At 45.8% G+C, this 13,603-nt stretch overlaps 2 protein-coding genes across 5 annotated transcripts in view; one reads left to right on the forward strand and one right to left on the reverse strand.

The window, feature by feature from the left end:
• The window catches only part of LOC119376919 (uncharacterized), a 31,983-nt gene extending 19,749 nt beyond the window's left edge, over positions 1–12,234 (forward strand). For 3 of the 4 annotated variants that reach the window (XM_037646589.2, XM_037646597.2, XM_037646593.2), the window contains exons 2-5: positions 7,801–7,941; positions 9,990–10,046; positions 11,680–11,797; positions 11,859–12,234. In XM_037646589.2, coding sequence (XP_037502517.1) covers positions 7,801–7,941; positions 9,990–10,046; positions 11,680–11,797; positions 11,859–12,011 — 469 coding nt within the window. In that variant the 3' untranslated portion in view covers positions 12,012–12,234. Of the gene's footprint in view, positions 1–7,577; positions 7,735–7,800; positions 7,942–9,989; positions 10,047–11,679; positions 11,798–11,858 lie in introns of those variants that run through there. The other variant, XR_007414518.1, reaches the window with a different exon arrangement.
• A 38-nt stretch (positions 12,235–12,272) lies between these two features.
• The window catches only part of LOC119376897 (probable RNA polymerase II nuclear localization protein SLC7A6OS), a 36,832-nt gene continuing 35,501 nt past the window's right edge, over positions 12,273–13,603 (reverse strand). The window contains exon 7 of the mRNA XM_037646571.2: positions 12,273–12,405. Coding sequence (XP_037502499.1) covers positions 12,332–12,405 — 74 coding nt within the window. The 3' untranslated portion in view covers positions 12,273–12,331. The remainder of the gene's footprint in view (positions 12,406–13,603) is intronic.

Below are 13,603 nucleotides of genomic sequence, written 5' to 3' on the forward strand. Positions count from 1 at the left end.
AGTTGCCTGCAGCAACTTTGCGTGGCTGCATCAGGTGTGCGCAGTGCTGCTGCGAGATAGCGGCACATGCAACGGTGCACCGTTCGCACTGCGTGCCACCGCTGCCGCACCCGCCAGCGTAGACTGGGCGGAACCATGCTTGGACAGCTCTGCGACGCGCCGCCAAATCATCGCACGTCGGATTGGAAAAAAAAAAAAAAAAAGCGGGGGTGCCTGCCGTAGACGCATACGGCAAGCACTCGTTGTGGCCGCAGACAGTGTCGAATAACTTATGTACAGCAGCTATAGCATGGATGAGGAGAAGACATACAAAATGACAGAGAGAGACTCGCGTTACAGTGAACGGGAGCGCATTATGGTGACAACGAAATACACAGAAAAAAACCAAATACGCAGCGGAAAACAAAAAAGCAAACCTCGTAGATATTGATGGAATAGGGAAATCGGAGATGCCGCCGAAAAGTGGCGCAAAGCGTCTATGCTAGAAAAAGATGAATGGCGACAAGGCACATCCATCGCGAAAGCAAGTAGAAAAACAAAATGGACGATTCTATCAACGGAGGGAACGCAAAGGGCAGAACCTGCTCCAGCTTAAATCGAGAGCTCAGTTAATCGCTGGGTAGTATACACGAGAAAACCAAAAGCGTGACAAGAATATTTCGCAATCGCGTGAAATTGTTAGAAACGCAGTTCAATAAGTTAGAGGAAATATAGCTGAGTTATTCAAGAGAGGAGCGATGTTTGAAGCGCGGAAACGGAAACAAAAACATTGATTGTGAGCCAGGCCCGTAGCCAGGAATTTTTTTCGGGGGGGAGGGGGGAGCACTTGCTGAACACCTTGACTATTTGACAAAAACACCTATTTTCATTTATTTTTGGTAAAAACACCTACTTCACCCAAATTCCGGGGGGTGGGGGAGGGCTTAGCCCCCTCCCCCCACCTGGCTACGGGCCTGTTGTGAGCTACGTCAATAGCAAAGTGACGGAGGAGAAAATGTCAAAGTGGACCGGATGAAACACCAATGAAATGATCAACTGCTGGGGCCAAGCAGCAAATAAGCATCGTTAAAAAAAAGGAAATAAACAAGACAAGCAAAACCCGGATAGCTGGCAACAGGGAGTTGATGTACAAAGTAAGAGATCATCTACCGTAGCCCTGGCCCAGTGCGTAAGGCGTCCGTCTCGGCTACGAAAGGCAGGTGGTTCCAATGCGGGGTGCGTCAATGCCTGGAAGGATTGAGGTAGCCGTATGCTTTGGCTCAAGTACTTTTATAAGATCGTTTATTTCTACAGAGCGACTGCACATTCACTACTGCTCCAGGTTAGGAAATAAAACTATAAAATTTCAATGCATTACAACAGAACGAGGCTTGAGCATAAGTACAGCGAAGCTTTAGAATAGCAGGCACATTGACGTATTTGTAATCACACATGTAGAGTGCAGCAATAGCCAGTGAAGAGAGCAGATGTTTGTACAATAGTCATTCCGGATATTATGCGTAAGACAACAGAAACATGGAAATCCCATGGGGCATTCTGAGGGTTGAAGGTCTTGGTGAAAAGAAAGAAAAAAAATCACAGCATATCAACGGGTGAATGATGAAGAGCTTGGGCAAAGCTCCTGAAGCAATCATGGTTACACCGTGAAGTCTTCAGTGGTTTCGCCCAGCAGTAATCAAGCGATAGCCCAGTACATCATCAAAGACGTGACAAACACTGTATATATTTATACAAGAAATGTTATTAATCGTAAGTGGTAGCTAGACGTGGCTTCCGTTCCCCCTTCATTATAACTAACGGCTTTATGGTCGGTGAAGTGATGGATCGGTGATAAATCGTAGTGGGATGTTTGCAAAGACGAAGTAGCGGGCAGTTTGCAAAGGATCGGTGATGGGTCGTAGTGGGATGTTTGCAAAGACGAAGTAGTGGGCAGTTTGCAAAGGTGGTTACGCCGGAAAACGGAGACGTGACAAGGTTAGACTAAGAGGAGCTTCGCCCCTAAAAAGCATAATGTTACTGAAGAAAATATGCAAGAACAATAAAGTTCAGACAGCGGGATAAGGGTGAATTATCGACATTCTGAAAGCTTGTGCAATGGTGGCCCGTTATCGCCTCTGCTCTTTACGATGTACACGATGGGCATGAAAATGGCTAGATGCATATACAGGTTATATCTCTCGTATTTAAACTATAGAGCGCGATGGCGGAGCAGCGTCCTTCCGGCCTCGATGCGTGTACGCAGATTACATTGTTTTGTTGGTGGATAGTCGGAAGTACGTTTGGGCTGCACGATACACAATATATTCGAGCATATTGAAGCTTTGGTTTGAAATATTAAAAATAAAACCGGGTTTTACGTGCAGTAACCATGACATAATTATCATGCACGCTGTATGCATAGCGGGGAACCAGGTATTTATTTGACCACCTGAATTTTTTTCGAGCGTGTATTTAAATCTATAGATACACGAGCGTGTATTTTGTTTTTTGTTCGTTTCTTTTGGGGGGAGGAGGGGTTGCATTTCGCGGATAGAAATGTGGCCATATCTGTCCTGTCGCAAGTGTATCGACCAACCACGTTCATTGATTTTTTTTTCTTGTTTTTCTTTTTTTAACCCTGAAGTAGGTTTGTTGAAGCCATACTGCATCGCATGTCATTTTCGTATTTTCCCTACGAGCTTGGGCGACCCTTTGATGTTTCTTACTCCAACAGCTGGCTTCCCGCAGCTGTGTGTGTGTGTGTGTGTGTGTGTGTGTGTGTGTGTGTGTGTGTGTGTGTGTGTGTGTGTGTGTGTGTGTGTGTGTGTGTGTGTGTGTGTGTGTGTGTGTGTGTGTGTGTGTGTGTGTGTGTGTGTGTGTGTGTGTGTGTGTGTGTGTGTGTGTGTGTGTGTGTGTGTGTGTGTGTGTGTTTAGTTGTTGGTCTTTGTTCCTTTTTTTTTTGAAAACGCACGTTAACTACTGATGTACTCAACTTCCTCGCGGCCAGGGCCCAGGGCGCGCATCTCTGTGCGTGCACAGCGTACCAAGTCCCTCCACACGCGTTCAGTAGGTGCAACCTTCAATTACTCGCTGCATCTACTTTCCCGAGTGTGTTGAGGTCAAATACTGTATGTCTTTTGTTCACCCGCGATGTCTCAGTGGCTATCACGTTCTGGTCACGCTCACACCGCGGACCTGGTGCAGAGTTGTCGCGGCAGCCGCACTCCGCTACGAGGGCGGAATAGCCCTTGTGTATATACAGCATTGGTCAAAGAAGCGCATGTACCGTGTCAAAACTATTCCGGTGCCCTCGACTACGGCGGCTGTCGCATGCCCCGTGTGTACGGGACACGAAATAGCAACAGTGAGATCAATAGTAAAATATGATCATAATTTCCAAACAAGGCCCAGCATCCATCGCATATACGTTGATATACTCATGGCTCATGAGTGTATATGAACGCAGCCCGGCTGCTCATCCGGCCAGAACACACGAGCTCCAGGTGTGCTTCTTAACACCGTTGTCCTGCTCTTTTTTTTTTATGAGCTTCATGTTGGACGACTGCGATATATATTTCTTGTACATTGTGCGTTTGTGGTTGTCGCTGCATCGTCGGGCAGTTCTTTTCGCTATATATGCATCGCATCGCTACTTCTCGAGGTGGGGCCTCAGTTCTCTAGTTCCATGCCGGTGCCGTAAAGTACGCAAAGAAACCCACAAAGAAAGCAATTACACGTTTTTTAGAGAGACTGCCCCTTATCGTCTAGCACGGGACCACCACGTATTTCAGTAAATTTCTGCCAAGCCGTGCGTAAATGCAATTACGCCGCAGCATTTTGCGGCTGCCTCCGTGTGCGTCCCATGCTTCCACGCGGAGCCCGAACGCGACTCCCTAAACGCAGAGCGAAGTAGCTATCAGCGCGATTCCCTTGCGGCACGCCACGGCGCTGCTCGCGCGCGTTTCGATTCCCCAGGAACGCCTCGAATAATAAAAAAAAAAAGTATCCGTATACGATATTGTTACATGTGTGCAATGCTGTTTTCGTTCCAGGCAAGAGCTTCGTCTCTATTTATTCTTCAAACCAGGGGCGTAGCCGGGGGAGGAGGGGCTCAACCCCCCCCCCCCCCCGAAATTTTAAAGTTTTGCTTGCGTATATATACACGCGCACATACAAACGCACGCACGAACATACATAAAGTATGGTTAACACCCCCCCCCCCCGAAAAAAATTTCTGGCTACGCCCTTGCTTCAAACATTCAGCCATGTTCCGCAAAGTTAGTGCATATACGAAGAAAAATTTGAAAAGTAAATAGGTATATCCTTCAATCGAATATAATTATCGATAGAATCAGATTGACGCTGTTATAGTGATGATGAAGAGATAGTGATTTCCCATGATGTTTTCCACTGTGCGCAAGCTTTATCCGTTTTTCAGTGTGGCTTATCAATATGCCCCCATATTCCACAGGTCACGGGATTCCTCAGGCGTTCATGTACTCATGTCACTGCAGGACGCACTCGACAGCGACCCATCGGCGCATAATTTGTTTAGCCTAGGGGGTTCCACAACGTTCCCGAATTATTTTTAAACACGCACACATGGGGGTCTAACACCTCCTCCACCAAGAATTATCAGTAGCACGCATTGTTGCCATAACGTTGAATGAACATCTGCAAAGAGGCAACATTCACTACGCAAATATAATGTGTATATAATCCTGGCTAGCCCCTGTGTCAGGATAACGCGCTTTTGCCATTTGCGTCTTCTGGTTAGCGAGCAGACCCGCCTAAATAAAGAGTCGTGTACTTGCTGCCAATGATAGGCCTAGTGTGAGAGACTTCGACATATGCCCAAACAACGCCAGCGCCAGGCAAAGTGCGTTTCTCGACGTATGCTAAGTTGTGCTGTGCGTTTCACTTTTCTCAGCAGTGGCGCAGCTCCCCCCCCCCCCCCCCCCCCAGGCCTATGCCTCACGGTCCGTTTCGCCGTAGTCGCTGTAGTCCTATGGTGACAATTGTACAGGGTTGTCATTGCAATTCAAAAGGTGTATTGAGGTTAAATCTTGCTGATTGACTTCCATTCACTCCTAAACTGAAGGAGCGCAAACCGCATGCTATTATTGTTTGGCAGTTTACTTGCTGCTGGAATAAATCCTACAGCTGAAGCAAGGAAATGGCATATTATGCAAGGTGCTTGCTCCCTCCTCCCTTCCTCCTCATGTCAACCCCCATCCCCCCTCGCAGATAAATCCTGGGTGCGCTACTGCTTCTCAGCGTGTTCAAAAGAGCCCGTGCGGAATAAAGGCGTCTTCGCCGGTACAGTGGAGCAGACAACTGTTTTAAGAAATCGAAGAGATACCAACACGTCCACATCGCGAATATGTTCCTTGCTACGCATCAAGTGCGCGCGCTCTCCTCCCTCACCACTTCGTTAATCTCTTCCGCACTTCCAATAGCCCCACCCTCCGCGGTGGTCTAGTGATTATGGTGCTCGACTGCTGACCGGAATGTCGCGGGATCGAATCCCTGTCGCGGCGGCCGCATTTCCATAGAGGCGAAATGCTTGAGGCCCGTGTACTAATTAGATTTAGGTGTACGTTGAAGAAGCCGAGGTGGTCGAAATTTCCGAAGCCCTCCACTTTCAACGGCATCCTTGAAATCATATCATGGGTTTGGAAGTAAAACTCCGAAAATTATTATTATCATGTAATATGGCTTGATCTCTTTCGCCAGCCATCGTGGTCGCTTACAAACCGCCGATACAAGGACGCCGACGCAAAAGCGCACGCGCAAACGAGTTGGGGGACACGTGTGTTTTAAAAACACGTGGTTGTCCAGCGCTACTGATGCGCTGGCTGGTTAGTGGCCCTGTTCTCTACTGAATTGCGCAATAACGCGACGGTACCGAAGCAGCCTCACTGGAACGCCGTCGGAAACGGCAAAGGGCCAACAACCCTTGGCCGAAGCCTATAGGCGGGGTACAGGCCCATCCTATTCGCAGGGCACTTAATAAAGTTATTTGATCTGATCTAAAAAGCACCATTATTTTATTAAAGCAAAAGTCCTTCCTGAAGTAATCGGCTATTTACTTACCACTGGCGTAGCCCTCCCCCCCCCCCAAAAAAAAAAAAAACTTAAATTTTGCATTTGTACATATAAACGCATAGGTGTGCGCACAGGGTGGCCCCCCAAATCACCTAAGAGGGGGGCGCAAAATCTGCCCCGTACATTGACCCTTCTATTCACCTAAGAGGGGGGGGGGGGGCGAAAAATCTGCCCCATACATTGACTTAGTAGGGTGGGGGGGCGCAGCGATGAACTTTCGCCCCCCCCTGATGGGGAACCCTGCGCACGCCCATTGCGCACGCCTATGTATAAACGCACACATACAAACATACGCACGAACACGCATAAAGGGTGGTAGAACCACCTACCTAAAAAAATTTCTGGCGACGCCCCTGTTACGTAGTACCTTGACAGTTATCATCGATGGTTGCCGCACAAATTTTGCTGTTTTTCTAAGTTTTTTTGCTGCGTAATGTTGGATGTATTTCCAAAAGGGTGTGTAGAATCCCTTACGTTGCGAAAAGCCTTCTGAAGTTACCGTTTTTCATGGGGATTCTCCCTCCATAAAATTAGAGTAAACAGCGCATCGAAAGCTTTATTCTCTGCTGTACTGGCTATCTCGCCTACGGGTTAATGTCCTTAGAGATTGCGTTGTTTTCTGCAAATAACGCTTCCTTGTCAGTCTATGCAGCAAACCAGACACAAAGCACAGCGATTCTGATAAGCAGAACGTTTGGTTAGCGGCCCGCACGAGTTTTTAATCACGAGTGGAAAAGGGACCGGGAACGCGGGCTGGGGAATTCCAGTTGTAGACTACATCACCTGTTCCAACTACATGGTTTTCAGCTTATCACCTATTCAGAACACTTTCAAAACTTGACTGTCCTCGTGATCACGGCTGCAGCACGAGGCAGGTCGCGGCGCGATTATACGCATTGCCGTCGAATACGCGTTCGGCCCCAAGCAAGGCCCGGCCCCATTCCCTGCATATGTTGATCACCAATATGTGTAAAATACAAATCCTCATCTCTCATACACATACATGGATGCAAGCAGCCCACGTAAGGCCCCCTTGAGCAATGTTGCCCCCTACCCCTCCTACCGCCCTTCAACAAAGGGGGGCTTCATTAAACAAGGTGCTACGCAAAGGAAACAGGGACAAGGAAGTGAACGAGGACGGGCGCGGACTCGCGACTGAATTTTATTGAAAACAAAACGCATATTCGTACGACAGAAACCGCATTCTTGTTTAATGATGTACGACCGACTCGCCCAGCAACATGCATTATTCAAAGGGGGACTTTAAGCACTGAACTTAATTGACGTTAATTTGACGCGAGGCTAGCAGTGTGTACAGCATGATTGCATGCAGTCATGCGGGCAGCAGCAAGCCTTCGCTCATGCCCCACAGTACGCTGACGCGCAAGGGCACGTCGAGGTGGACGGAGCATCCATGGCTTCTTCGCGCCTTATCCCGCGGCGCGACCTGCCGCGAGTGGAGCTTTTTTTATCGCCGATTCCAGGGACTCACGTTTCTGTCGCCCATGCTCACGTGCCCGGTGGTCATGATAAGTGCTCGTAAAGTGTGCCGAAAAAGCTGTAAAAGGTGTTTGCCTCCCTCGCTCCCTCCGGAGACTGCGAAGATGGCTGGGCCACGCTCACTCCGGACGTCACATTGGCCCGACAGTCGGGCGCTGCCGTTTCTTTCGACATTGCGCCTCTGAAGGAAGATACTGTTTCCCAAATCTGCAGGGCGGGCAGCTGGTCGAGCGCTGGCGTCCCATGGCAGCATGACGCGCACTCGCGGGAACACTCGGCCGGAGCCACCGAGCCAGCGCTGCTGCTGCTGCTGACACGCGCTGCTGAGACGGGACCCCGTACTAGCTGGTCACAGTAAGTGCGTCTTTTCCGTTCCTTCCTCAGAATACTGTGAACAGGATGTGCGCGCTATCGCTACATACAGCGTCACCATAGGCGCTACCCCGTACCACGCACCCTAGTGCAAACGCACGGTGGGAAGCACGGCTCCGTGAGATCATTCTTCTGAGACGAATCACGAGACTAGCACTGGAATGCACGTTGCTGAATCTTGTGCCATATCTCACGCGGCTACAGGATGGTGCTGTCGACTGCGTGCCTTTCCTTTACAATCACGCTGCCGTGAACACATTTTTGTTGAGTAACACGCTGAATTTGCTCGTGCATCCTGTCCCTGTGCGAACTAAATTCATCGCTGCAGCCGCATTAAAATAACGAAGTAAATGTTTTAATTGCTTGAACGTGTGCTGCAATTATGCTTGCCTTATTGTAGCCCCCCGATGTAATGTCAGAATGAGCCTATGGCTAATGTATATGAATAAAGAAATGAAAATTTTAAATATCTAGCCAAATGAAATATTAGACGTATAACATATGTTTCAAGCACAGATGCTGTAGTTACATGTGTTGCCGATTCTCCTGCAATAGCGCACACCTTCTGACCTGTTTCTAGATAAACGGACATGAAGTTTTCCGCCGATTTTTTCGCAGCAAGACTGCGACAAAACTGGGTCAAAATTTTGCTTTAGAACTAAGAACTCCTCCTGGTGTCACTTAACACAAAGTTACAGGAGTAGTACTGGAGCTTTTCGACGACACTACACGCAAGCACTTTTCAATAGTGTGCAAATGAAATGACTCCAGTGGCACAAAATCGTGCTGCACTTAATATTCAGTATTTAATATATATATATATATATATATATATATATATATATATATATATATATATATATATATATATATATATATATTGGTCCAGGGGCATAGCCAGTAATTTTTTTCGCGGGGGGTTCAACCATACTTTATGTATGTTCGCGCGTGCGTTTGTATGTGCACATGTATTATACGCAAGCAAAACTGAAAAATTTCTTGAACCCCCCTCCCCCAACTCCCCCCCCTCCTCCGGCTACGCCCCTGTATTGGGCTGCATTCCAACGTTGCTGCATTCTACCCCTGCAATTGTTCTTATGCGGGCAGCCAATGGCTATACAATACCGACTGATTTTCTTTAAAAATAGAGCCTACTTTACAAATACTGTGTACACATGGCTGCAAGATTGTGGCAGAAAACTAAGACTTTTTTATAAGCATGATTCTCATGAGCATGAGACAGCATGAACTGTCTAAAGGCATGCAAAGTCATTTTACAGTCATTTGTCCCGAAGGGAATCCTTTGACAGCAACAGTAAATTCAGTTCGAAGTGGACATCCAAAATCGCTGCCATGTTTTTATGTAGACTACGTAAACCACACAAAACGTGATAACGTTAAATATGAGAAATCGCGTGCGTGTGGTCAACGCTATGAGATGTTTATTGTACTGTGCATGCGCATCTTGATCCTCCTGTTCTGCTAAACTAAAACAGTCTATTTATAGCAACACATGCGTGTATTTCAACATTTATGAGATTTGTATGCTGCTATGCTGCTTCATGAAATCTGTTGACAGGGTTTGTGAATAATGCTTCCTATAAAAGATCACTGAATGTCACAAAGTAGAACAAAGCCAGTAGAATAACAACACCACCAGGGCAAGTTATAATCTCGAGGTCCGTCACAACACCTCTGTTGTGGAAATTGTAGTCTTTAGCACCTTCGTTTCCAAACTATGTGCTCGGGCCACAAAAGCAGTTTTGCTAGAGCTTCACATCAAAAGAACTTGTGGGAAGGCATATTTAACCAACACCTACGAATAGTAGCAGCAGGGTTTGAGCATGACACACCCATAAAAGAAAAACAGCAACAGCAGCCAGTACAACACAACTCACATAGCATGAAAGCATTTATAGTACTGTATGGTTGTCCCTCCCCCCCCTTTACCCCTCCTCCTAGAAAAAAAAAAAGCTTTTTATGAAAGAGAGTATAGTGGCAAATAAAGTAGTGTCTTATTGCCATTCCAGTCAATCTTTCGCCACCATCATGGAGCAAAACAACACGCTATCAGTCATCATGTTCATGTAAGTAGCACTGCACTTTTGCTCAGAGCAGCAGGAACTCTGCCTCTAAAGCATTTTTTTCTTCCTGGAATGTGTACCCATTCTAAGCATAATTGCCCTTCTGAGTTAGCCCAAGTTCTGTTCACACTGTATGCACCAGGGGCGTAGCCAGAAATTTTTTTCGGGGGGGGTTCAACCATACTTTATGTATGTTCGTGCGTGTGTTTGTATGTGTGCATGCCTATATACGCAAGCAAAACTGAAAAATTTCGGGGGGGGGTTTGAACCCCCCCAACCCCCCCCCCTTGGCTACGCCCCTGGTATGCACTATTTCCACAGGCTCCTAATACTCTGCCATTTGCAATTGAAAGTGGGTAACCCATAATTGAGAAAAAGCATTTCAGTTGTGTTTTTACATTTCATTCACTTGGTAAAATGCTGCAGAAAGCACAGCACAGCTGTGTTACCTCAATCATGAAATCCTCTGTGCACAAGCCAATTTTGAGCAGATAAAATTTACTATTAACCGGCAGGAAACATGCAGAATTTTCTGCACTCCCAAAGGACATGGCTGAAACATGTATAAATTGTGTAAGTCCAAACGTGTAAATCCAAACATGTCTGCACTACATTCATGTTAGCGTACCTTTAACTCATACCTTATCCACATTCACTTTGCAGTGTGTTAAATTTACCCGTATTTATAGAATTCATTTCTCTAAACATATCTTGCTTGTACTTGAGTAAAATGAATACTGAGAGCAGTACTACTAGACGACATTGCAATATTTGGTAAACTGGTGCGGTATGCTCATGCCTTAAGGCAAGACTGCATTTGTGATTTTGTATAGTGACTACTCCAAGGAATCTTAAATGCAAAACAAGTTTTGCCTTTTTCTCAATAATTTACTTATAACTCAATTTTGGTGTTTACAGCGCCCGCTGCAATCGAATGACGTATAATTGGGGAATGTGCACTGCAAACACCAGAACCAGGCTCTAGAATTTGTGCTTTCTACTCTGAGAACAAACGGGAGTGGCCAATATTTTGACATTAAGAGAAAAAAAAGCTGAGCAGGGCAGGCCACGTAATGCGTAGGACAGATAAACGGTGGTCAGTAAGAGATTGGAAGCACAGCGAAGGACAGCAGAAAGTTGGGTGCAGTGGTGAAACCAGAAGATTTGCAGGCATGTAATGAAATCTGCTCACGCAAGACAAGGTAAATTGAAGACCATTGTGAAAGGCCTTCGTCCTGCAATGTAGATTAAAAAATACAAGCTGATGACTATAGTGGGTACTGAAGTGTGTGTGTATAGCTTATTGGCTTGAGCAAGGGAAAGGCTGTTGTGTAGGCTCATGGCTGAATGGTAAAACCACACGAGGTGGTAGTGAAATGGCAAGCTTTACACAAACACAAAATCTCCGATTACACGACTAACAGCAGCTGGTGGGCCGTTTTTCTAAGAGTAAGGAGTGATAAATGCAACTCTTCGCCTATGCTGTGTAGCACACCACAAAGATGGATATTATCGCAGCCAGTTCAACTTAAAGTACATGTCAATGTGAAAATGTATTCCTTCCTTTTGCCCTACACCATAGTATAGAAGCACTGCATGCTTCTAAAAAAAGAATCTGCTACTCTGTCCAACACAGGGCCATGTTCGGTGGCAGCACATTCCTGCTGTTTCTATTATGCTACTGCTGCCAACGTAAAATGAGAGAAAATGCATTTGCACCTCTGGACAATGCCACGATCGCTCACCGCCCACAGGTAAGAGGCCATCAAGCTGTTTAATACTATTGTCACTAATGCAAGTCTTCCTATCCTACAGGCAACAACAAACCTGGCACCACAGACAACTCAAATAATGCCAAGTGGGCCACCTCCAAACTACGATGCTGTCGTCAAGAAAGAACCATCAGATCTGGAGCCACCTCCATACGAAGTAGCTGTGGCAAGCCTTCAAGCTAGTGGCTACGTCTGAGCGCTGCACTGCCAGCTTATTTATTCCATCCTTCAGCAGCCCTGCAGTGTTCAAGGACTGCAAGGCTGAAATGTGCACACTACCAAACCAATAGGGAGTGTACTTACTATCTAAAGCCATGAAACAATGAAGCCTATTTATTTACCCCCACCATCATCAGTCAATGGCTGTTTCTACTGACGGTCTTTGTCATAATCACACAATAAAGGTTTTAAATACAGTGTACCTCGAGCTTCTGGATAAAACACAGGAACTAATGTGAAACTGTTGCACAACTTTATTACAAACAACCAGACAATTTTTCTGAAATGTGACTTTCCTTAGTCGTCCTTTGGTGGAGAATCATGGAGAGAATTTGAGACAACCTCATCCTCCGATGCTGAGCCATCATCATCTGCAAATGGAATACACACAGTTCTATAAGCAATTTAACAGCCTGCAATAATGACCAAGCATCAACTATTGCAGTTTCTTGGTCCTAAGGTGCTGCCAATTTCTTTACAATGCACCTTCAGTTTTTTGCATTCCCTTAACAAACATTCACATTAAAACTATTTAACAAGTTGGAGATTTAAAAATAACATTCACCTCTTGCTGATTCGATCTATTCAGCCTGACATAATTCTAAAGTTATCCAGATTATGTTTTATACAACCTACCAATAATAAAAAAAATTGTTCTCGTATCTCCACCCACACAGTGCCGCACACATAACACCTCGCAACTTCAATATGTCATGCAATATTTCTCGTAAAGTTTCTACAAAAATGCCAATTAGAAGGCTACTAAATGGTTTAGCAACACACTAGGAACCCTTGCGCTGAATACAAGAGGCTGGAGGAGGAGGTATCCCATCAATTTCTTTTTCAAATGTAATATTTACAATGTTGTGTTGCCCCCATCCTTCACAAGGTTTTAAAACTTTTTTCGTAAAATGATGCAGAACAAATTCGTAATCTTTATGAACATTCCAGAGGGCTGCAGATAATGGATCATCGGGTCAGTGCCAAAAAGTTGCCTGCACTGCTCCCCAACATAGATCACCACAACATCATGACACCTCCTAGGAAATGAAACTAAAATTGGTTCACACAACAGCTAATATAGTAAGTTTTCTAAGGAACTTGGAGGCTTGCCATTGTTATCAAAGTTCAGGACCTTCATTTACCGCAAAAACTGCCATGAACCCAGGGTTTCTGCGAAGAGCATTTTAAGGTTCCGCAAGTGGTCAGAATGAATGAGATCCGATCCTGATGCGTCCCAATTAACACACAACTTATTCATTGGGAGAAGGGCGTCTGCATTGCATTTTGGATTTACCAAAGTCATCTACACATCTCAAGACCCATGCGGCAGCTGCATTAAGACTACCTAGTTGTCAATGTACACTATGAAATTGGAGGCTGTGCACCAAGCCCGAGAATCAATAGGGAAATCCTGCAAGCTATGTCTGCATCGTTGAGTACTCTTGTTGCCAACAGATGAAAATATTGGCTGTTTAAACAGCATTTTGTGACCACATGGGGGCACACATTTGCATGTCTATACACTCCCATAAGCTACCAAACTATGTTGGCTTTGTCATCAAAATG

Source organism: Rhipicephalus sanguineus, chromosome 1, assembly GCF_013339695.2.
Source record: "Rhipicephalus sanguineus isolate Rsan-2018 chromosome 1, BIME_Rsan_1.4, whole genome shotgun sequence".
NCBI lineage: Eukaryota > Metazoa > Arthropoda > Arachnida > Ixodida > Ixodidae > Rhipicephalus > Rhipicephalus sanguineus.